Raw genomic sequence first — 24,934 nt, forward strand, 5'->3', positions numbered from 1 at the left:
CAAGGCAGTAAATAGACCATGCTAGCCTTTGCCAACAGCACTTTCCATGCCGTTCCCTCGGTGGAGGCAGTAGCGCACCTGAACGTGAGTGAAAACAGGGTAGGAATTTCAAGCCCATTAAGCAGCAAAAGATAAGTATTGCACTATTGTTAAGGAAAGTCTACAGGATGCTCGTGCGCCATCCAAAGATGATAGCTCTGCTATCAGACTGGACTTCAAGACCCACGTCACACAGTTCGCCTCCGTAATGTCTCTCTTCGGACTCTCTTGCCCTACTGTCTAGCAGCTAAATGAGGTTTTCGTTGGCAGATATAGCGTCGTTGTGCCTGTTCGCTTTTCGGGGGCCAGGTAGGCTTTAGAACCTGATAGTGCGTTCAATTATTGCGCTTTGGTTGCATGTTTAGGAAAAATTATTTCGAGACGGCATGTTACTCAATGCTACTTAAAATTGTTCAAGATTATTGTCGTAATCGAAGTGGGGCTCAGGGCATTTTTAAGAATGCTGTTGCTTCGCTGTGTGCAACCAATCGTGATGCCGTCGAAACGGAAGAGGAGGACCCCTGCCATTGTAAGCTAGTTTTATTGCGCTGGAATTCAGGCCTCCATTCACCGATTTCGCCAATGTTTGTTTGAAGCAAGCATTTTGCGGCGGAGACAGGTTTCGAACCCGCGACGGCGCGAACATATCAGCTTCGCTGGCCACTGCAAGAGAGCACTACGCTATGGCCGCATTTTCTCCCTTTAGATTCGCGCAGTGTGTATTTTGTTTAGGGAAATAAAGACATTCAAGAAAAACGTAACGGCGTCACCACCGGATTCAGTCTTTATTGTGCTGACTTGCGCCTACGAAGAACTGAACGGCGTCGGTAGCAACAAGCGTGCTCGGCGGTCTTCGAAGAATAGAATAACTCCGCTCTCGGCCCTACTCAACCTAAAGCTGGCGGAGAACTTTAGAGCTAAAGCGCGAGAATCACCTACTACAATCTCGAATAGCGTGGAAGTATTTGCACACGGCTGCAATCATTCTAGACAAATCTGGTCGAATCTTGCGTTACAAATAAAGCGATAAAACTGCTTGCGGAAGGCTTTACATATAACAAACAAACATTACAAAACTTCGTGTCAATATTCGTTCAAGTCACAGTCCTGCATTGCGTCGGTTCGAGGCCACCAAAAACACTGGCATGGCGCTGCGAGTTTGGGTCAAATAAGTAAAGTCTTGGAATATAGGTGAGACTGGAGCACCGATTGTTACACCTTTGTTCATGACATTGAATTGAAAGTTGCCGTTTACAATAGCTTTGCATCTCAACTTCCATGACGAAGCTTGCTCACTGCCCTTCTAAGTGATTAGACTCAGCCTCAGACACTGAACTGCCACGACAAACGTCCTTTAATCGCGGTAAAATCTTTGGGTTTCATTGCGAGGATTGCATGCGATGGCTCTGAAGATTATAATTTCCCCAAATGACACTGATAATGTATATGGGTTTTGGCACCTGGTGCTTTTGCATATTATTTTTATTTCGTTCCACTGCATCATTATTCTGAATTATAAGTCGACTGGCTACCATAGTGTACATGCAATGCTGTTAAGCGGCGTATAACTGAAACTTTCGTATGCACGCCCATAACTTGAAGGAAAAAACTGCCGTTCGTTCCATTGTTTCAAGCATTTCTGTGCGGGAGCTTGGGTGCCGTGAGGGCTTCATCACGACTTGGAATGTCATTCATTGATTACTTAAGTGATAAGCATTGTATTGACACTTTTATTGATTACATAACAATGTGCCTTTTTTAGACAATCGCGACAACCATTGCAGACATTACAATTAATTATTCTTAAATTCATTCCTTCATACATTAAAATATGAACGCCATAATGAATATTCTATTTACGGTCCTTACTTGCCACTTTAGGACTGCGTTTAAGAGGGCGCTTTTATTCGTCGAGATATACTATTAAACTTCACCTTTCTTTCGTTTGAATGACTGCTTTTACTAAGGTTAATGCGATGTTATAAAAAAAAAATTGGCGGGGTCTTAGCTTTGGTTAAGCCTGGTAGGTTGCGAAAGCAAAAGCCTCCAAATGAAGGAACGCAGTGCGCCGCGTCTACAGGTCATGCGTGGCTACCGGCCGCCGCTGCGCGACGACTGAAAGTGTTTTCCGTAATTTTTTTTTATATTTTGCTTTTGATGCTGTTGCGACTGAGAGAAAGAAAACATAATCTACAGCTGGTATGACGTCACAGCGGCAGTAGCGCCACAGGTGCGCGGCGTAACTGCAGCCGGGCTATCTGAAGGAGCGAGTTGGTCGCCCATATTCACTCCGCTAAAGGTTAAACGTAACTGCGGCCGGGTCCCGCGATGGCTTGAAAGTGCGAGTAGTATTGCTTTCGCAATAAAAATAAGTGATTTTTCCGCGCTGCCATATTTCATGCCCGGGTTTCCGAAACCTGTCATCAGTCCATGTCAAATGGACGAGCTTTCGCATTGTGAACATTGCCGATAGCTGCTAAGACGCGAGTTCCAGCCCCTGAAGACAGGCTTTGTCAAACAACGCGCTGATTGCCGCCTCCTGCACCGAACCAGGTGCGGCGGACGGAAAGACATATGCGGCGTATGCCCCCGTCTGGGTTTGACTTGACCATTTAGGCCTAAGTTTAGCGCTTACATAACGCTCAATCTTGAACAACGGAGTTACGAGCCACGTGGGCAGCCGTGTCGGCGCAACGGATGAATACCCGACAGACGGAGATATCACTCGCTCTCATCAGCACCTGTAGAACGCTGTGAAGCGGAGGTTCGTTAGGGTGTCCTATAAAACGAGCCGCGAGCGGCTGTAGCTGCCACGTGCGTTTCTAGTTTGCCCACTCGGCAAAAGGTGCTTTGCTATTTTACTGCCGTCATGCAGCTTTCGTTCATTCCAGCTACGCAGTGGAAAAAAGCATTTAAGTCAGCCCTAAATAGCCTCCTTTTCCTACGTGTTTGTCTACAGACACGCTTCACAAATGATCCGGGTCGCCTCTTTATGTATCCTATCGCCCATCCTCCAGGGCCGCCACATTTATTAGCCGATGGCCCCCGCATACCACTGCAACTTGCCCTTGGCTTATATTCACATCCACCGGCAAGGCGAGGCGATTTCTGTAGAGATGTGATCGGAGTGGCCAGTTCCCTTCTCAGTTTCCACCCCACGCAAGACACCTCATCAGCATTCCGGTGCGCCTCTGTGCTAGCGCCGAACAAAGTGACAGCACAAGTGACCCGCTTACGCAGTGGCTATGCTGGCTCTTCTCGGGGCGAAAAACTGTGGATAGTGGAGGTGTAGCGGCAGAATTGCTGTTGGCGGCAGTAGTGCCTAGGATGGAACTGCCTGGCACATCCAGGTTTGCGCCTTGTGTTCCTGCTCAGTGTCTTCCTTAACCACCTCCTTCTTTTAGCGCGTTTTCTTGATGGCGTTTACTTTTCGAGTTTCACGGTGCAAACAACTGCAACCCGTGCACTTCTCCGGTTGGCCAAGTGTTCATGCTAGGGGGGTGCGTGCTCTAAGCTCCTCGTCCTCCAATACCAGGAAGGCAGATTACTTGAGGAGGTCGTGTTGGAATCTGCAGTGCCCTCGTGGCACTGATAGGAAGGTTGGCACCAAAAAAAAAAGTCTCAAAATAAACAGAGCGCGGATCCAACAAACCTTGACATTTCTTTAAAATAAATATTTTCTGTTCGATGTTCAGAGGAATCCCCCAGGGTGGAGTATAATTGTAATAAGGGAGTAATTACATTGGGGGATTCCCCTTGACATTAGACCAACGCCATTGCCACTTCGAGGTGCGGATCAATTCGCTTTCGTCGTACCATAAGCTTGCCGTCCCGGTTTGCTCAGTTGGTAGAGCGACTGCTCCGATGAATGGTGGTCCCAGTGTGGAACCTTGGATCAGGACGATCTTGTCTTTAACTACGAAGATTTTCTGAAAGCTGTATAGCATTCATTCGTAGCCGATTGCAGCGCTTGGGAGGATTCTAATGAGTAATTACTTCCTTAGTACAACACATTTTCGTACTTTTGAGCAACGCGATCTCGTAAAAACGGCGCAACTGTGCTGCCTGTGATGACCATAATGGTACTGGTTGTATGTATCGTGATTTGAGAAGTTCGTTCCTAGGCAGGTAATCCAGTGTTTGGAGGACTGAGCGGCGGCGAAAACCAGTTGAAAAAGGCCTCTCTTTCATTTACATCTTGAGGTCATTTACAGAGTCTGTCAGTGACACAATATTACAACGAAAACTGCTAGAGTTTTGGTTCAACTATATAGGCCTGCATTCGATCGCGGAATCTACAGCGTCAGCCGTAAAACCCAAATTACATAGTGAATTAATGTAGTTTAACCTAATTATGGGAATTTAATTTAAATCAGTTCAGTTGTCGCCTTTCAACCGTTGCAGGTGGCGGCCACTATTGGCAGGTACCAAAGTGGAGAGAGCGAAACTGCTTCTTCACGTTTAGGATAGAGGAGGGAGAGGGCAAGTACAACAGGGAAGAGAAAAGGAGAGTGGTAAGAGACGGCTGGCGAGATCAGGTTTCACTGATTCTCATGAGCATGGCTAGGCTTTCTCTTACGGCTGGCGATGTAGATTTGTCGGCCAAATGCAGGTCTAAATGGCGAAACCAAAGCTATAACAGCTTGAGCTGATTAATGTGCTACGTCGGTATTCGTAGCTTTACAATTTTTTGGGGGATGTGCAAGAGCCTGGAGACCAACCCCACTGACCGATGATGAAAATAACGGGCAGTACCCCCGACAGCGCTGCTACCACGCGATGGCGTTCTCGACGTAATGGACTCTGTTGCCGCACCCGCCAATGAAACCTTACACAGCCCTCCTGGATCGTCCTTCAACGATTGGGGCGGAACAACGCCAGATGCTCCTGAGAGTTGGTGCCTTTGCGCCTGCTGCGTACGACTGCTCCCTGCGGGCCGAATCGGCACAATATGTAATCCCCCTGCCCCATCTTCCCCTCTCCCATAAATAGGCCTTCGTGCCAGCCCCATTTTAATAAAGAATTACTCATTCACTTACCACACAGGCATCGCGTCGTTTTCGACAGACCCACGGGGTTTACCGCCTTCGGCAATGTCGGCGTGCGCTGCGTTGTCATAAAAAATGAATGAGCTGTCATGCCTGAAGAAGGAGGTTCACATTACTCAGCGTCAGCATTGCGTTTAGCGTATTCAGACCTGTTGTCAACTGGCTGTAAAATTTTCCGGCTTAAACACCCGATATTGTAGTTCGGAACTATCCAGGTTACGTGCAGCGCAATCGTGTCAAAATTCAGGCCTTATGTTGCGAGAAAAAAAAAAATGTATACACGTGAACCCAGTGTGGTTGAGGTTCAACAGCGTACATTTAAGCACTCTTTCTTTTTTATTAGTAACAGGTGTTCGTTGCACTGCTTCCATCTTGTTGTGTCAGTACTCGCTGGCAGTGCGACGGGTGTGTGTTCGACGAAGCAGCGCTGCTAAAAACAGATGTAGGACCATCGGTCGTACATTCCTTGCGGAGAGTGGGGAAGGTCAACAAGTACTGCTGCAAGGAATCAAGAATCTTTTCGCTCTCTCTTTTCCTTTCTCTCACTTCTCCGTAACTCTCTAGCACTCCGAGGCTGGGTTCCCGCTGAAAATCGTATATTTTTTTATCAGCCGAGTAATCTAGCCCCATTGACATGAGCCTCCGCTTCAGAGTCTTATTGAAAGTAAAAACTTAACGCGCTGTATGAGCTAGCTGTGGTATGATTAAAGCATTTTTGTAAGTTTTGAAGGAATATTCAGAATTCAGTCTTTCCCTCACAGTAAGAGCAGCATTAGAGACTTCTCTGAGTTAGAGAGCGCAGAATTTTGTGTCAAAGCCGAATTTAATAACAGAAAGCTCAAATGTTCTCCTGCCAACCGAAAAGGACGCTATCAAGCTGGACCGACCTAATCTAGGCTCATACTATCCGAGTGTATACACTTGGGCTTGGGTTCATCCACATAGCGGGAATGAGTGTGAACTCTGGTAGGTTCTTTATATTTTTCTTTATATGTTGATAGCAATATACATATCCTTGAAGGAAGAAAAAACAACAAAGTAGGTGGAGAACAAGAAGTATAAAAGGATACGGCACCTTTCGTCATTGATTCAATGTTTAGTTTGGTTTTGGTTTTATGGGGTTTAAACGTCCCAAAGCGACTGAGGCTATGAGAGACGCCGTAGTGAAGGGCTCCGGAAATTTCGACCACCTGGGGTTCTTTAACGTGCACTGACATCGCACAGTACACGGGCCTCTAGAATTTCTCCTCCAAAGAAATTCAACAGCCGCGGCCGGGATCGAACCCGCGTTTTTCGGGTCAGCAGCCGAGCACCATAACCACTTAGCCACCGCGGCGGCTGATTCAATGTTTAGGGGAATCCTCCAAGGTGGAGTGGATCTGTAATATCTGAGTAAATACTGACTAGCATCCACCCAAGCTCAACCATACGGCTAGAAATGAAGGTAGCTTTAATTCACGGAAAATTCTTAGTTGATGAAAAATTTCTCTTGATGCGGGTTTTGAACCTGGGATTATCGTCAGTCCGGTCAGTCCGGGTAACTCGCTCTACGAACTGAGCTAACCGGGGCGGCTAGCAGATGGTAAGCGGAAAGCGAATTGATCAACAACTGGAAGAGGGAGCAGCGTTGGTACAAAGTTTAGGGGAATCCCGCCAGATGGAGTAGATTTGTAGTAAGGGATTAATTACTCATTAGCACCCACCCAAGCACAGTCTTACGGCTACAAACGAAAGAAGCTTGCACTTAAACTTTGTAGTTGAAAAAAAATCTGTCCTGCGGACAGGGCAGGGCACATCTGTGAAAGCGATTTAGTATCCCTGAAGTTTTTGTTTTCTTGTTTATGAAGTTATTACCTTTCTCATGAAGGCATGCATACAGGATCAACAGCAACATTGTTTCTATTCGTTGAAGGGCACGGCAGCTTTAGCTTCTACTGACCGGGTTTAACGGCTGCATGCACCGGGGCAGTGCTTTTCTATTTGTGGCTACATTACTCCCAGCATACAAAGCAGAAGGATCATGCCAACAAGATACACAAGGTTAAAAGAGGAGTGGTGGTGATCTATTTTTATTTTCACTTTAAGCTCGGGAAACCTGGAAAGTACACCCTTGATTTCAACGCAGAGAGGCGTATAAACACTCGCAAAGCCGCAGTTTTAAGCTGAAAATGATTTTAGCTCCCATTCTCGGCGAATAGATGTGACCACCATCCGAGAAACGCAGCGAACCCGAGGTCGCTCCTGAGGCCGGACATGTTGCCGAACCTGAGGCCGAAGATCTCGGACGCATTGCGAAACTTTCCGCCTGTATAGAAGCATTCTTCTACGGGTTCGTATCCAGCAGAAGAAAAAAAAAAGATTGTCCGTACAAGAGTCCTGAGCGGGATTCAAACCACCGTCAGCGTAAGGAAGTGAATCGTGAATTGTGGGGTATAACGTCCGGAGGCGACCTATGAGCTATGAAGGACGCCATGGTGGAGGGCTCCGGATTAACATAGACCGCCTACGGTTCTTTAAATCCGCTCTGCCCTTCCAAACTCTCGATGGCAGGAATGCCGAATGCACTGTTCAGCTGGAATTGCTGCGGCTGATAGCAGCGTCTCTTTAAGCCGATAAGGAAGATAACGAGAACATGCACGCATCCCGGGTTAAAGAATAGAAATGAGCGAAGCCGGTGGCACGACAAAAAGCCAGAACGCCTCTTCATTTGCCAAGTGCGGCTACCGCCATTTATGAGGCGTCCAAGAATGCGCCACGCCTTTCCTGCAATTCGTTTCATTTCATGCTTACACCTGCTCTTGCCGATGAGATAGACTACAGTGTTTCATAGCGTTTTCTGTACGCTCCCAAAATGCATCACAAGTGAGCAGTGTGACACAACACGTAAGCAGTGACTGTGCAGTCCACGGCGCTGACCCTGCCTGATAACGGCGGGTTTCAAAGCGTGGAAGTCACTACTGCAACGCACTGACCAGTAAGAGAAACGGAAGACTAACCACTGTTCGGGATTGCGCCGAGAACTGGTAAAAAATACTGCGGACCAAAAGCAATGCTATCAGTGCTACAAAGATTCTTAATATTGAAGAACATATCAAAACAGTAAGCTGACTTCAGCATTCGGGAGCAAAAAAAGGATGCCGAACTAAGGACCCATTTATAAGGCTCGATCAAGAGAAAAGCGACTCCAAACCGCAATACCCTTTCTGAGAGAGCACGAAAGCCAAAGTGCTTTGCGAATGACTGAAGTGGATTTTGCTCCTCACTCCGCCAGATAAATAAACAGGCATGCAGTATGAACAAATGATCAAACTCCTCGGTGACTGATTTTTAGCTGATGGAGCGTTAAGAAGAAAGCAAGAATAAAATAGGCGTCGTTTCCTTTTTTTTCTTTTTTAGCAATAGCTGGAGACCTTCGTTGTCCTCTTGCTATCTGCCTATCTGCGAGGTGTTCTCACTACGCTGTTCGGTCGCGTATCTTACTGTTGTGATCACACGGGTTATTCGTTCTTGGGTCCCCGTTTCCCGCTGTGGTCAAACGACATTGGGTGGCGCCAAAGGAAGTTTGACTAAAGCAAAAAAAAAAAATCTACAAATGGTCCCCGCTGACCGCTTCTGGGAGGGCACAAACTTCGAGCTATTGACAAAGCGCTCGAGCGGACTGGCCGTTAATGGCTTACGGTGCGCAATCTTGCTCTTCTTCACTTGTTATTTTTGTGCACACGTTCGCTTATGAAACCACTCAACCTGAAATTCAGCCCCAACACAACGCTGGAAGCTATATGCAGTGAGTAAAAATGGTGTTTTGTGCTTTATGGGTGTCTAACGTCCCAAAGCAACTCAGGCTATGAGGGACGCCGCAGTGAAGGGCCCCGGAAATTTCGACCACCTGGGGTTCTTTAACGTGCATTGACATCACACAGTACACGGGCCTCTAGAATTTCCCCTTCATCGAAATTCGGCAGCCGTGGCCGGGTTCGAACCCGCGTCTTTCGGGCCAGCAGCCGAGCGCCGTAACCCCTAAGCCACCGCGTCGGGGTGAGTAAAAATGAATGCAAAATAAAGCCAATCGGGAGAGCAAGCCTTTCGGACAAATTAACAACGTAGACCCGCGATAAACAAAAAAGAGAAACTTCCCCCTCCTTCTAATCTATGCCCATTTTCAGCTGCATTACATGGCGGCTCTGTAATCGTGTAGTGTTCATCGCATCCTTCACTGATAACGATGCGCCATAAACAACAAACAGTCCGCATCATTCTGGGTTGCGTCCAGATTCTCTTCAAACCGGGAGAAACCTCACTTTTTTTCACACTTGCAGAGAAATTCGTGCGCTGCGAATGAACCACATCTGTCCTACGTACAAAGCAAACAGGCCGTTTTGATTCGCTGGTGCGAATCAGCTAGTGCTAATCAGCTAGTGCTAGTGCAGCTGTTCATCGTGAGCGCAGTGACTATCGAAGATCCGATGAATGAATGAATGAATGAATGAAATATTTATTCAAACTATTTATTTTCAAACTGCCGCTTGCCGACGATGAAAACTTTGGGCACTTAGTATTTGCTGCTTTGTGGAAAAATGATATCACTCAGTAGGCGGAAATGCATCATAATTAGATTTTCTTATCCAGAATGGAAGAGGCTATGACCAAGTGGCGCCAACTTCTTCAACTGGTTCAACGACGCACCTTTGCCGCCACCGTAGGCGTGCCCATGTCGTGTTCGTGTTGCGGAGACTGTCTTCCTAGCAACGCCCCAGCACCGACACGAAACATCGCCGCCCATGCCAAGAATTCTCGGCGCGTACGTCACAGCGGTCAATGACGCCTATCACGTGTGAACGAGCAGCGATGATCCTAAGAGTGTGGGCTCCATTCCGGATGATCTTGGCGAATTTAAGCGCTTTCTGCAAGTGATTTTTAAAAAGTGCATCCCTCAAGTGAATTGAAATTAAATTGAGCATTAAATCACGATGGCGTGTACTTTTTCTTGGCGCTGCGAGATAAATCGGATTAATTTTTAGTTTGTCCAAGAAACCTGTTTTTTTTTTTGTTCTCTGCCCTGAGACGATCATTACATATCGGTAACGAAGTACAGCATGACATAACTCGCTTCAACGCAAGCAAAGCAAGCAAAATGATTCTAAGGGGGATGGGGGGCAGAGAAGACTTTTAAGACCTCCTAGGATTCTTTAAAGCTTTCCGCAAACAGCATGCGCTGAAAAAAATATGCGTTTATGCATTCTCCACTAAAACCTGAAACCTTTCTCACAACTGGTTTCTTTCCTAGTCGGTCGCCTGACTACGGCGCGTGTGCTAGAGCTTTTATCAACACGGGGACGGCTTGTGTACAGCTGTGATGGCGCGATATTTTTTCTGTTACTTAATAAAACTTGAATAGGCAAATAACAAGTGAAAGAGAAATGCGCAAGATGTGTGCTTCTCCGGCATTTTGACAATAAACGGCATCTTTAGAACTGGGAATTCACAGGGAGGGTGGCATGAATGGAAGCGATAACCGGAGAGCACGCCATAATTATGTACGAAGTAGCGCTGAACTGAAGACAGCAATGCGCCACCTTGTTATCTGGCGGGAGTGGTTGTGAGGTTCGCTGTCAAGTGTCGGCGCAGTTCCGGCCTAAGCGCGAGGCACGAAGAGCTTTATGCGTTTGTAAGTGCAAGTGATTTATCATTAATTACGACCGTCTTTCACTGAACGATGAAGCCTAAACACTTGCAGCGGGCTTCTCGACTATGTTTTCTTTCCCTCGTTCTCTACCCGTGCGTTTGCGAAGTTATGGAGCAGCTGTCTGAACGGTGAGTGTTGTGACCGCTGTTATATCCGCTTCGTTCCTGATGGCACGTGCGCTCCATGCATACACGAGCATGTGCACTTATGCTTACACGACGGCAGTAGGAGATGATCCTTTGTTATCAATCAATCAATCAATCAATCAATCAATCAATCAATCAATCAATCAATCAATCAATCAATCAATCAATCAATCTGCTCGCCCGCCTGCTGTGGAACGTGCGTGGGCCAGGTGACGGTTGCGCAATGCACCCTCTCCGTGTCTGCGCGTACCGCCTCTCGCGTCCACGCGCGCGAGCCGAGCCCGCTTTCGGCGTCGGAGGGGCGTCTGCGGGAGGCCGCCGGTCTCGGTTCGCCGCGTGGCCTAAAGGCGGCGCCGCTGCCGCGGCCCCCGCTTTTATCGTCGATTTCTTTCTGGACGCATTTTTTTTTTTGCCATTCCCCTCCTCCTTCTGCGGCTGCTCCGCTCACAGCCGGCCGCGGCTAAAGCCACGCGCGGAGTCAATGGTTGGCTGGGCCCGCGCGTGGACGTGCTTGTGTTACGCCGGCGGCTCGGCGGATGGATTCCGGGATGTTCTTCGCACTCGTGACAACGCTGGCACTGCTCGCCAAAGGTGAGCTCCGACGGAAACGATTAGCATGCAGCCGCGACGCGGCGAAAGATGCGGCAAACGTGCGGCCGGGGCGCGTTCAGCGCGTGCGCGCATTTGACACGAGTCAAGCGCCAGGCGGCATGCTCTTCCACTCTGCTGACCACGATGCCGCGATTAGAACGTACCGCTGGGCGTGAGAGCTTGGGCAGAGGGCACTGACAGAACAACCGTCGGTCAGCACGATACTTTCAGTTCTCGGTAGGCGATACATTTGGCGCCACGGATTCTGGTGCGAGCGAGCGTCATGCGATGACGCGTCGCCGTCAACTCCTGTCCAAGTCACGTGGTAAAAGAACAAAAAAAAAAGTTGGAAAAGAGACGTAGGGAACGGCTGTTGCCAGCTCTGGCGATCGGGGATATGACGTTGCATTGTACCACGAGCGAATCTCTCGAGCATTCCGCTTTAAGAATGACGGCCTCAAGCGCAATTGCTGACATCATTCACTGATAAAGTTACTTCTGGAAGTAACAGTTGATGCGCGCCAGCCTTCGATAAGCTGAATTGAGGCTTTGGAGGAACCCTTCGCGTCGCTGCGTTAGAATAAGCTTTTCCCACGCGATGGATGATTTTCTGGTTGTGCTGGCATGCCATTCATGTCCTTAGAATTTCTGAAGTCCACAGATAGAACCGTGCCCCACAGCGTTAAGATTATATCCCTCATTTTCTGTTCGCGCCGGTCTGCCCTGGTAAAATTTTGATTGTTTCTATCGTATTTTTCCTGCAGGAGGTGGAGATTTCGAAAACCTACAAATACCACGAACCTTATCTTGCCATCACGATGGAACCAAACTTTACTGATGATACCTTTCTTGTAGAACTGCAGAAACTCGTTCGAAAGTCGGTATTTCTTTCGACGAGACGTCGTCCGTCGCGGCTACAGATACGCAAACCCTTTGTCATGCGTCGTTTTTGATGGCTAGCAACGCTTATACATCAACACGTCGATGACCTAAAAGGTAACAGAAATATTGCCACTCGAAATTACCGCGCAGCTCGCCAATAAAGTCAGATTTTTGTCGCGATCAAATAATTAACATAGTTTCCTTTTTTTCCATACATCTGGTGGCCTTGTCGGAAATGCTCGTGCAACATTGCCTTGTCTGACAATGGGCGGTTTTGGAAGCACAAGCCAGGGGACCCGCACGGGACGGACGCACGGGTCCTCCGCACTCCGCTGTCTCGCCACAAAGCTTATCCGGTGTCGCTATATGTGTAAACAGTCTCTATACGCCTCAAAAGAGTGCTGTCGGCTGACGCTTTCGAGAAAGCAGTTCCCGCGGAGATTTGTCATTCCGTGTTACGCTCCACAGTCTGTACGCCTTGCTAAAGCGGAACTATAGACTGAATAGAGTCGTTTTCGACAGATATCACTCCAGCTTTAGGGCAGCCTACGCGGTAGAGAGATCGCGGCATAAATTTTATACTACGGCATTCTTCCGTTCCACACTTCTACTTCCACGGTGCTTCCGCTTGGAAAGAGACTTCCAGAAGTCTCGCGCCCAACGCTGTTGTGCCCATTTTCTTCTGTGTCCTGGGCGAATTGCGTTTACACCGCTCTAGAATCGAAGCGGATAGGGCTATTGTGCGGTGGCGCTTGTACGGTATCGCAGTATGCCTGTTTACAAACTTTCTCCGCTGTTTTGAAGTTCGGAATTTTTACTTTTGCTTCAGTGCATTTTGCAGCAAGTTTTGTATCAGCTGCGGAGAGCGTTTTCATGAATTCTTTTTTTTTTTTTTTGCAAGACGGCAGGATGGTAAGAGTCGTTGGGGCCCTATTCATTGCCTATACGATTCATTGCTTTGATAAGAATTGTTTTCTTCTTTTTTTCTGTCTCGGTTCCCGATAATAGGTTTACGAATCACCTATTTTGCCTGCTTTTACTGTGCGGAGCGCAGAGCGTGAACTTTGCAACACACCTTCCGCATAAGATTTCTTAGGCGAAGTTTCATACTTTCTTTTGTGTTTTTCTTTTATTGGCTCGTGTTGACACATCATCGTACGGAAATCTATCATTCGCAATAAGGATGCTTGCAGACTTGAGATATAATGCTACCTTGTTTCTGGTAGCGAAGAAAAGAAGTAAAGAAAAAGAAAATGAGGTGCGTTTGTATCTTTTGGCAGCTAGTAGTCGAAGAATGAGATGAAATTAGGCGCTTAGAGGAAAGAATTAAAAAAGAAAAAAAATTTACCGGAACGATGCCGCCGTCTAATGCGAGATCCGGCGACAGTTGTTTGCGGTGGTTAGTATAATCCTATTTATTCGTTACTGTTTGTCTTCTCGAAGAGCACGTGACGTCACTATCCGATCGCTCGGAAAGTCACTCTGTTCGGACCATCCAGCGTGGCACGTTGCAGTGACGTCATGTCTGACGTCACAACACACTGACCAGTGACGTGGCGTGATGTTGCGCCTACGCTGCGGAGCCAAAAACCATTAACCGCTGTCTCTGTAACAATAAATTATTCCTATAATCGATCTTATGAACATTGTTAGTAAGTGCGCGAGTGTGCTGCTCCGTCGTGGTCACTAAGGCCCTGTGAATGGCACAGATGCACGCGAAAAAAGTAGCAACAAAGACATCACCGTAACTTGGCTTCACAATGCTTGTCATATGAGTGGTCGCCTGCGTTTTATGAAGTTGCCGTTAGGAAGCGCTACTGGGATAGCCCGACCAGCTGGACTATCGACGCTTGCGCAGAACCGGGGAAAAATGTCCCTTCCTGAGTGTTATACGTCCGTCTACCATTTTTTTTTCTTTCCAAAGAAAGCACGTCGTATAGGTTTTCGACCTCTTTCCTGCCTCTCGGTTGCAGCTGTTTTCTTGTTTTGTTCTTGGCTTTTTTTTTATTTTCCTGCACCCCTTCTTTCTTCCTGCCTCAGCCTCCTTTCTTGCTATTTCCTCTATTTCAGCTGTGGCGCCAACCCTCTGACTTACCACCCTCTCGTTCAGTTTTCCTGCCTTGCCACCTGGAACCAGGTTTCTTAATCCCACCAGCTTACTGGACGTTCATTCCACCTTGTTCGCCCCGCACAGCTGCAGCGGTTCTTCAGATTAGTTCAGTATCTGCCTCTAAGTACCTAAAACATGTTTCGTTCGCGTACATGTAACCTTCGCGGCATGGTGTTAATTTACCCAAACCACCGGTTGGAGTGCATGATGTGCTTGGTTTTTGAGCTCTTTTTAACTCTTCGGGGAGACGACGCACTTCAGACGGCGGTGTTTTTGTGCACGTTCTTCACGGTTCCTTGCCACGAAGGCTGTAAAGGAGGGCTTTTTGTTTCTCTTGAATCATGTTTGCCCTCTATTTGCTTGTTTTTGTAGAACTTGCGAACTTCTTGCATTCTCTCTTATTATATTTCAGGGCATTCTAAATAAACATAACTAGTTATTCAGCGTTTGGTTTGTATGAGTTTCTTCCCACTTTCCGTCTACGCGTTGTCTCTTTAAAGTAATTCCCTTGAAGACGACTAGCCATGTTTAAAGAAGACCCTTTTTTAAATAATAATAATAGCAAGGTTGTGAGCGAATGAAAGGCTGAGTAACTGTTCCGGTCACCGTAGACACCCGCACCGCGCCATGAGTGAAAGGATGAAAATGGAGTTTAAAGGGAGGCTGAAACGGTTTTTTGAGAATTCGGGGTTATTCAAGAATTCTAATCTATCAAGCTTCTACATAAACCATGCAAAGTATTTTTGCACTAGCATTTAAAGTGGTGACATAATCGTCGAACAAAACCGCGACGAGGCTTAGGCTTCTCCTCACTACGGTGGAGTAGTGCGAGGAAAATTGGCAGTGACGTCATTGTTGCCGAAATTTCAGATGTCCGCTGCTTACGCCTGCATGCTGCTGTGCGTCGTTAGATGGCGCCAGCAGCATGCAATGACGTCACGTCATCGCTATAATGACGTGACGTCATTATAGGGGCCTCTGCCCGTCGCTGTGCACTTCAGAGAAGACTGAACACCGACGGCGACCTTATTCGGCGATTACGCCACCATTTCAAATGCTAGAGCAAAACGATTTCGCAGGCTTTACCAGCACACTTCGCACATTCGGCAACCTTAAACTCATCGAATTCTAATACCGCTTCAGTTGCCCTTTAAGGAAGGAGACAGAAATATTCGCCGGAGAAGAGGGCTCCGGACTAATTTCCACCATCTGGTGTTTTTTAACGTGCGCTAAGATCGCACAGCACTCGGGCGTCTTTAACGTTTATCGTCATCTGAATGTGGCCGCTGCGGCGGGCACTCAGTCCCGCTACTCCCGTCCGAAGCTACCGCATCAACATCGGACATCACGCTAAAATATCAGTGCCGGAGTGCCATACTTTACTTAACGTGAGCCCAGGCATTGAACCTCTTACTGCGTTGGCTTTATTAACAACTCTCTCCAAAAACGGCGGTGTATGAAGCCTCCAGAAGCGCCACCGGTCAGCCCCATAACTACATCCTTACAAAATATTCTTAGACAGTCTGTAGACTGCCCATAGACCTCTGTCTATGATGTCTATGGACTATAGAAAAATCCTAGAGAACAGTCTGTAGGCAGTACAAATGCTATAGGCAGTCTACAGACAATCTATAGATTTATGGCTATACACTTTTAGTAGACTTTTGTCTATGGACACTCTATAGACTATGATTAGACAAAAAGAAATATCTATAGGAAACCAATAGAGTTTATAAGATGTCATGTAGGCCATTTTTATAAGGGCAGAGCTGGCGCTTCTCCACCCTCCAGATACGCCACCACAGCGCCTTGCAGTGGATCCTATACTTTCTATGTACGTAGAGAATTTTCTAAAAAAATTCCTCCCCCCCCCCCCCCCTAGATGATTGCCTTTGTTTCATTTTATTCCCTATTCTGTGTCTTTTTGGGTTTACCTCTGCGATAATTTTCTTTTGCAGCGAATGTTTGCAGTTATGAGATCTTTTCCTAAAATAATTTTTTTTTTGTTTCTTAGGGACGATATCTCCCAGAAAATGACTTACTTCGCAGATGGCTACAATTATAGTTCACTAGTTTTACATCGGTATACCGATTATGCAGGAGAACGAATCAGGTGTATTTCTTCTCTTGTTTCCTTAAAAATGGGTCAAATGTAATAAAAAAACGACATTTTTGGCATATTCAAGATCAAAGAGAAAAACATGTTTACTTAAATCATTTCGCAGAAACAACGTTCACTGGAACTTCTGATTAGTAGCCACTGGCTCTATACTTAGTACGAGTGCTAGTTTGACGCTTCTTTGCTTGTGATGTCGCTTCTGTAGCGTCCTTCGCGGTCCATTCTGACCCTCTGTAGTTAAAATACTTTCAATGACAGTCCACTTCATGCCGCCATATTACAGTGTAGCACTCCAATCGTAACCCTAATGCCAAGGGCTGTCGCCTTGAATATCACTAAGCATAGCAGGGAATCACCGCGCTGATGAGGTCGCGCGAACTGCTGACTGGCCAGGACGGCGATTTTGTGTCGATCCCCCTTTCGAGATCAGACGCAGCGGGCAGGCTTCACGCGCTTGCCCGGGACATCACGCTTGCCGCGTCTAATTCCGGCCAATTTTCCAATTCACGTTAAAAATCCTTGCACCCAAATCTGAAGCTTCGGCTTTCATACGGCCTACCACGACGTGGCTTGGTGGCCTGTGGCTTGGTGTAGCTTTTATCAATCATTACTCTTTCTTGATCGGCATGGCTGATAGCCCTGCATGTGCCATCTGCGGGTATGACGAGGCTATATCCCACATTCTCTGTGACTGCCCTGCCTATAGCGCCGAAAGGCAGTCTCTCAGCCGTGCGCTGGAGCGTCTAGATCCACGCCCACTGATGGAAATGAAGATTCTCGGTCACTGGCCGCGGCGATCATCGGCGGTGAAGGCCTCAAAGGCACTGCTCCGCTTCTTGCGGACTTCTGGCCTGCATCACAGGCTGTGACTTCACGAATGCTCAATTTCTTGTGACTTCAGTTTTCTGCTACTCTCCTTTCTCTGCTTTTTTTTTAATTCCATCAACCCCTTCCCCCCGCGTAGGGTAGCAAACCGATTATATTCACGTTAACTTCCCTGCCTTTCCTCTTATTCCTCCTCCTTGAATATCACAAAATCATTGAAGTGATGTTGCCATCGCTGAGTGTCAGCGCTACGCCTAAGATGGTAATTCGGACATGTCTATTGCAAGACGTTTTTTTTTTTTTTTTGCGCTCCTAGATAACACGCTAAGTCAACTCGAAGACATTTCGTGTTCTCATGCCGTGACACTTCTTGAGTAGATCTGGCTATGCAGTTGCTGGAAACCATGTTTTACGGCGCCAAGAAATTGTGTGGGCGACTATATATTCATGCACGAAAGGCTTTCATCATGTGGGTCTTGTCCGCACACCAAGTGCCGTGGTTTTTCGAATGCAGCACACGACAGGCTTCGCCTTCGGTCGCAGACATGTGGAAATACGTGGTCAAAACAACCTAGCGGATGTTCCTAAGCCTCGAACCTAAACTAATAGGTAACTTTAGAAATATCCACTCGACAGTGAAAAAATCCCGTGACTCACACAAGGCGAGAAAGGCGCGCAACAAGGCGTGCTTCTGTTCGATAAAACGTACGTTGTACATTTTTTTCCTTGCCTAACAGCTGTTAGACAATCAGCTCAGCTCAGGAAAAAGTTTCTGGTTTTGCGTTTCGCGTCATAATTTATAGCATAAATGCGAGTGAGTGCAAGCTCAGAAGAAGTCGGGCGTGCCCGCGTGCCATTGGCAGCCAGCTATGTACTTAGTAGCCAAGCATTCGAAACTATTTTCCCTCCTTTTTTATGACACATTATTACAATAGATGCCCTTCTTCATCCCCAGGTCTAGATAAGCTCAACGATAGCCTATTCAACGCTCTACAGCTCGTCAGAGAGTTCGGCTAAGCTCCTGCTGATAAAATATTTACAGTGAACATTTCTAGGCGCAATTACCAATGGCGGTCAGATTCTTATCACGCTCCCCTCGGTGTAAAGTCTGATCGGTGATTACCGAAGGCACGCAATGTGGATAAATCTATATTTTATTGATGCGTGCTCTACGACGATATTTGACGCAGAAAGAAGCTTTCTTTACGAACCCTCGTGCCCTATTAGCTTTCTATTTTTATTTTAGTCTTTGAGGTCAAAATCCAGATACGGAATATAATGTTACGAGTTCCGTCCCTCTGCCAGGCTACAAGAGAAAAAAAAAAGACACCAAAGGGTAGCTGTGCATCTTGTAAAGTTCCTTCAAGAACTGCAATCAGAATAATAATCAATAAAAAAAGTTTGAAAACTTGGTGACTCAACTAGGAAGCGATTGCTCGCGTTTTGCGCGACTGAGCAGCACTTCCTAACTGTCATTACGGTTTAGCTTATCAGAAGTCGCCGCCTATAAGCGAGATGGCTGTCACGGCGTGAGTTGGTGTATTTCTCTACTTAGTCTCGTTAGTGGAGCCTCCTGGCTGACGTTCACTTCGAGGGACAGATGGCGCGGCGCCCAAAAAGGAATGAAAAACGCTTTCCGCGCATGTTGTTCAACGTCACTGGGATTCCGTCTTTACGCCGTCGAAAGAGGGAATAAATTTGTGCGAGAATCACTAGGAAGTTCGGCGGATGCAGGCGCATCGGGGGAGGTGGACACGGCTCTTTGAGAGACAGGTAAAATATCAATTTTATGCGAAGCATATTACTAGAGCTACACTACAGCCCGTCGAGCGCGGCGGTGGAGCTACCATTGACCTTTAGCGTGACCACGTGACACCACGTGACAACATGACGTCACAGCAGAGGAGAAATGGGCTGCCGGCTCTCGCGGTCGGCCGCGGTGGTGGAGGCTCCACATCAGAGGCGCTGCAGCTGACCACGTGACGCTACAGCGGCGGTATAAAGCTGAGCTTGCCTCGCTCTCCGGGCACTTACGAGGCGGCCAGGTGTTGGGATGCCGCCTAGAAGCAGGGCTGATTTGAACGAGAAGCGAAAGCTTCAGCGTGCCACAGAGACCGATGAAGAGCGGGATGAACGTCAACCAAGGAAAGCCCTGTATTACCAAGCCTAGCCATCAATATTTATTTATTTATTTATTTCTTGTACACCTCGAATGCCCCTGAATAGCTTCGCATCTGACTAGGCTTAACCTTAGCTAAGCCTCAGCCATTTTTTTATTCTTTACTCTACTTAGTTTTTGGAACCCGTAGTTTGTGTCTAAGATGATGTACAGAGAAGCAGAGTTCTTACTCGAATTTTTGTTTACTTCGCTTGCTTATTCAACACATGCGTTGTCATTAGCGCATCATTCTCATAGAGGAGGTGCAGCATAGGACATCGCCTCTGGATAGTGGAGATTTCCTTGTGGTGGTAAAAAACAAACAAAAAAAAACTTCAAACATTGTGATTTGCAGTGAATGATGTGGCAGCTTAAAGTACATTGCAGGTAATGACCCAGTTAATTAACAGCGAAAGATGGGTGGGAACGAGGCTGAGTGTGAGATCGAGCTTGAGAAAAATAGGTTCGCAATGTGCATTATAATATTTGGGCGCCGAAAGTTCTCTAACACGAGTAAATGGTTAGCGGGTGACTAGTAGCACTAGTATCTAACAGCAGCAAATCTACGAAAACGCTATAAGTAGAGCAACGAGCGATAGATGAATGAATCATAAGCGACGCCTGGCCGTGTGAAAGGGAGATTTTCTATCTGTTAACTTTGATCAGTTAACTTTGGATGTTTCTGTACTCTTTTTGTTTGCTTTCAGTGCGATAACACTTACAGTGGGAATTCCCCGCATTTAGCCGCTGTGTGTTTGTTTGTTTGCTTCTTTGTTTCTCCGAAGTCTGCTTTGTGGGGAATTTTCTACCTGCCGACCGAAGTGCGGACAACCCGCCATGTATACCACTCCTCATCCAGACCTTACTCATATGTACCAGTCCTCATACCACTCCTAACTAAAATAACTTATATGGTAGCACTTCTACACAAGGCCGCTAATATCCAACATATTTAATCAGCGTTCCTGAAAGCCAGTTTCCTTGAGACAGCGGCGTGTATCCGTCAAAGCACCTATTCTAAGTGGTAGACATTTTGCTGGAGCGAGGACCGTGCATTAGCGGTGTGTCGAGAAAATCAGGTATCACACCCATCACCAGGTCACGCAACCTTGTGGCGTCAGGGGTCATCACAACCTGTCCATCGTGGGAAGTAGCGAACTGCCCACTGGATTGCGAGCGAACTCCGTGCGGTGGCAGGTGCCAGTTAAGTTAACCCTTTCGCGTGTGGGTCTTTTTTTTTTTGCTCGCAGATCTTTGTGCTCTCTGTTTTTACAGGGTCTAAAGCCCCATAACCCAGGAGTAAAAGTTTGAAACTCGTACTGCAAGTAATAATGGATTTACAGGTATTGCGTCCAAATAGCACATAAGGTCTCGGTGGGTGTAAAATGCGAAAAGGATCGATCTGGTTAAATTGAAAATTGAAATTTAGTTTTTGAAGAAAATGGAGAAATATCTGTGGTGTCTGCATCTTCACTAAATGCTTTTCTGTGCAGGCGACAAGAAGCTCCATCTCATCCATAGCGCTATGCGGCGCGGATGTGTATCAGCCAGAAATAGAGCAGAACCTGTTCATGAGCGCACAGAGGGCACGTTTTCAAGAAAAAGTCGACAAACGCGCTGCACTGTTGCCACCGTCGAGGGCGCGCCTCACTTGCTGCACAAGAGGCGGCGCGCGAGTTGCACTGCCCCAGTCACTTCTTGCAGCTCACTGCCGATGCGCACAGTAGGGGGAGAGCGGGAAGAAAATAAATAAAAGCGCAAGGTCAGGAGTTAATTTATTCGCACCGTTCATTTGATCCGGTTGCTGTTACCCAACACCCGCATTCTCATTGCGAGGCTCGATTACAAAATTCGTCTTATACGGTAGCAAAAGTTTCTATTTTCCTGTTAATCAAAAAGGTCGTTTAAGATTGCGTCTAGTTGCAGCGAGAAATATTCATGTCAGCCGTCCGACAAACTCGTCGGTATACGTGCATCTGCGAAACAACCAGCAGGTGTTCTTCTCGAAAATTACTTACCGTCACTCAGTGGCCACCGCTGAAGGCTATGATGATTATGGTGAAACCATTTTAATTGGAATTCATATTTTTTGTTGATCCCCCTATTCCAGAAGTCCATTGGACCTTGCAGCCGCTCTAGCCCTTTCAATCAGCTCCTGCTGAACTTTCTGGTCTGAGCTAGACAGTACTTCCTCCCATCGCTTAGTCGTCGGTTCTTTTATGCTTTTTACTACTGTGTTGTTTTTCCAGGATGTGGAGTAGGTCAGCTTATACTCGTACTAGAGGCTCATGTACAGGGTCGTCCACTCTTAGTTAGACTGCGCTAGCGCATGGCCGTGCTCTTTGGAGGGTCACTGCGTCTGAAACGGCTGCGCATCGAAGCGAAGTGGCAGATGACGCGAAGCACCACGTCCAGGTACACCTTCTCCTGCGCCACTTTGCTGCGATGAGCGACTGTGTCGCACGCGGTGGCCCTCTGAAGAGTGCGGCCATGCGCTAGCGTGTTCTAACTAAGAGTGGACGACCCTGTACTGTGCGATGTCAGTGCATGTTAAAGAACTCCAGGTGGTCGAAATTATCCGGAGCCTTTCACTATGGCGTCCCTCATATTCTGATCCCGCTTTGGGACGTTACACACCTTAAAACCATAATTCCTTTACCATGGCAAGGGATTGTCCCTGTGGGAGAAGGTGGGCGCAGCGCTGAAGACACCTATTCCAAGCCTTATGCTCTCAAAGCGCCTTGCGAGCAGCAACTCGGCACAGCTGCGTTTCGCCCTCCCATTGTGATTTCAGCGCGTGGCAGGCTGCTCTTAATTCCTTTATCGCCGCAGCAAGACACAGCAGAAATAGGTAGGAAAGGCGCGCGGCGTTATTGTTTCTGTTAACATCTTCAACGCTGCACCCGATTCGTTCTCCCAAAAGTCGCCTAGCCGCCATGGTGAGGGATTTTTTCTTCTGGAAGCAAGCAGACTTTCGGAGTTTTGCAAAAGGTATATAAACCAGTGATACGAAGCCGGCCTAGCAGCACAATACGCCTCAGAACGGCGCACTAGATAACAGGCAAGGTCGAGTGGATGACTAAAGGAAGGTAAAAGTCTGGTTTGCGGGCAGTGTGGCCATACGCGTCTCTTAGATAGCAATCAGTTGTCGAAAGTGTGGCGTTGACAAAAGAACTGACTTACAATAGCGTTTCATCACACGGGCCTTGCGCGTGCTGTGGGGCCCTACGAGAAAGAACATATCTATGGGTGCATAAAAGGAGTCTAGCGAAGTAAAGTGAGGCTCCGTATAGGAATCTGACTCGTGTTTTGGGAAAGATCCCGGAAGAATATCGCATTTTGGCAACTGCTGAAGCAGTGGTCACTAGTTTCAGGAGCGTTGAAAAGACAACAATTTGCAGACGTTCCGAATACTTTTTTCTCAAGACATATTTTTGCAAGCAAGACCTCAAGATCCAGCTCATACATATATAGTGCGTAAAAGTGGACAATGTGTTTATCTGGCGTTTTTATGCTTGTATGGCACTGAGCGACAGGACGGGTGGCCACAGTGATGACAGGTGACACTGTTTAAACCGCGCTGGTAGGATGCCTCCATGCACGTAGTGACTGCGGGACACAACAGGTAAAGACGCCTATCGCGCTGACATAATTGTTTTTGTCTTGCGTGACCGTACGTCTGGTTCCACGTTTTACGCATTCCTTCATCTCTGTACAACGTCCGTGCTCGGCGGCCATAGCACGAAAAATTGTTGAAGGGGCTGGGTAGTTCAAGAACCAGCAAACACCTTCAGAATATGGAATGCGTTGCATGTTTGATGCCTCAATAAAAAAAAAGTGTTTGCTGGTCGGCGACAGCAGCATTTTGCGGTTTCACGCAAAAGAAAGATGGCGGCCACAGGCGGCTGACGAAGAGGCTGAAGATAAAAACAAAACGGAAAAAGTTTCCTCCGTTTATATGGCCCTGAACACCTGGCCGGGGCTGATACAAAGAGGCTAGCAGCCTGTAGCCACCAAACTATCCTACACCCAACAAGCAAAGGATTGCATGCTGACGCCAACTGCCGGAGACGAGATAGTTTGCAAACACTTTTGTTCCCTGTTAATTTTTATGCTTCAGTTTTGAACATTCTAAACAACTCTTTATGCGAGCACATATCTTGGTTTTGAAAGCTATCCGTGTTGCTATTTGTTTATTTGATACTGACAAGTGCCTCCTGAAAATTTAGGCAGGAATGAGTTCGTGAAAAAAAAAATACTTTCACTACAAAACAAAACAAATAGGAGTGAAAAAATGCGCATAAGTACCGAGAATTGTAGCAGCAATAACACGATTCGCTGCAGTAAAATCTTCAAAGCAGATACAATACATTCGACCGAAGTCACGTTGGCGATTTCTTGCTCTATGGCATTCCATGCTATAGCTCCGGGGATGAACTCCCTCCCTTCTCTCGATTTACTGAAGCTTATGCAGGTAGCGAATGCAATTTTTGTCTGATTATTTGCGATATTAAATAAAATTTGCGAGCGATGTAGCCTACGGTGGAATTCTAGCGTTGGCCAGACCGTGCTCTTAGTTCGATAAGAGAAGCTCGTCAACTGAAGGCATTAAATAACCGCCCTCAGCAAATTAGTTACGGACTACAACGTCGCCTACGACATCGCTAAAAACCGCACAGTGGGCTTTCAGATGCACTTGACATTTAGGCTATTTTCTCTTTCAAATGGTCGCTTTTTTGGCACAGAAGGAAAAAATGCCCTACTCAATATGAAGACCTTTAAAGCCCGACATTTTAATTTTTCAGGCATTTTCAGTTAAAGACACCGCAGCAAGCATCACATTGCTTCGGTTTCATTAAATTACGATACGTCGCTAAACCAACACAGAAGTCGCTATAGAAACACGCGAAAGTCCAAATTTTGTCTTTTTGTCATTCACCTCTCCTTTAATCTTCGTTGTTCGACCACTGTCGCATGCCTATCAGTAACAGCTTCTTCATTTTTCTACTCAACTTTTCTTTCCGAATGTGCGGTACATGTGTTCTTATTTCATTGAAACGAGAACTTTCAGAAAACGAATCTTGTATAAAAACCCTATAGGCTCTCACCACCCGTAATTAAAAAGGCATATAGTTCTGTCAGAGCGTACATCAAACGCCCCGCTTTGCGTTTTCCGCACGAAGTGCTCACGGCCTTGATTTTTCAGAATAGTCTTAGTTTTGTAAACAGGCTATGTTTAGTGAATGGAGCGGCAGTTGAAGTCTACAGATGTTAATTAAGTGGCAATAGAAGATCCTCTTGTGAAAGCATCCTCGTTTGCCTTTAAGTCGAAA

At 46.9% G+C, this 24,934-nt stretch overlaps 1 protein-coding gene across 1 annotated transcript in view; it reads left to right on the top strand.

Annotated features, from left to right (window-relative positions):
- Nucleotides 1-11,373: 11,373 nt before the first annotated feature.
- Nucleotides 11,374-24,934, top strand: part of LOC149340037 (uncharacterized) — a 224,395-nt gene continuing 210,834 nt past the window's right edge. The window contains exon 1 of the mRNA XM_089548779.1: nt 11,374-11,507. Coding sequence (XP_089404905.1) covers nt 11,453-11,507 — 55 coding nt within the window. The 5' untranslated portion in view covers nt 11,374-11,452. The remainder of the gene's footprint in view (nt 11,508-24,934) is intronic.

This window comes from Amblyomma mixtum, chromosome 6 (assembly GCF_055824585.1).
Source record: "Amblyomma mixtum isolate Tamu chromosome 6, ASM5582458v1, whole genome shotgun sequence".
Taxonomy (NCBI): Eukaryota; Metazoa; Arthropoda; class Arachnida; order Ixodida; family Ixodidae; genus Amblyomma; species Amblyomma mixtum.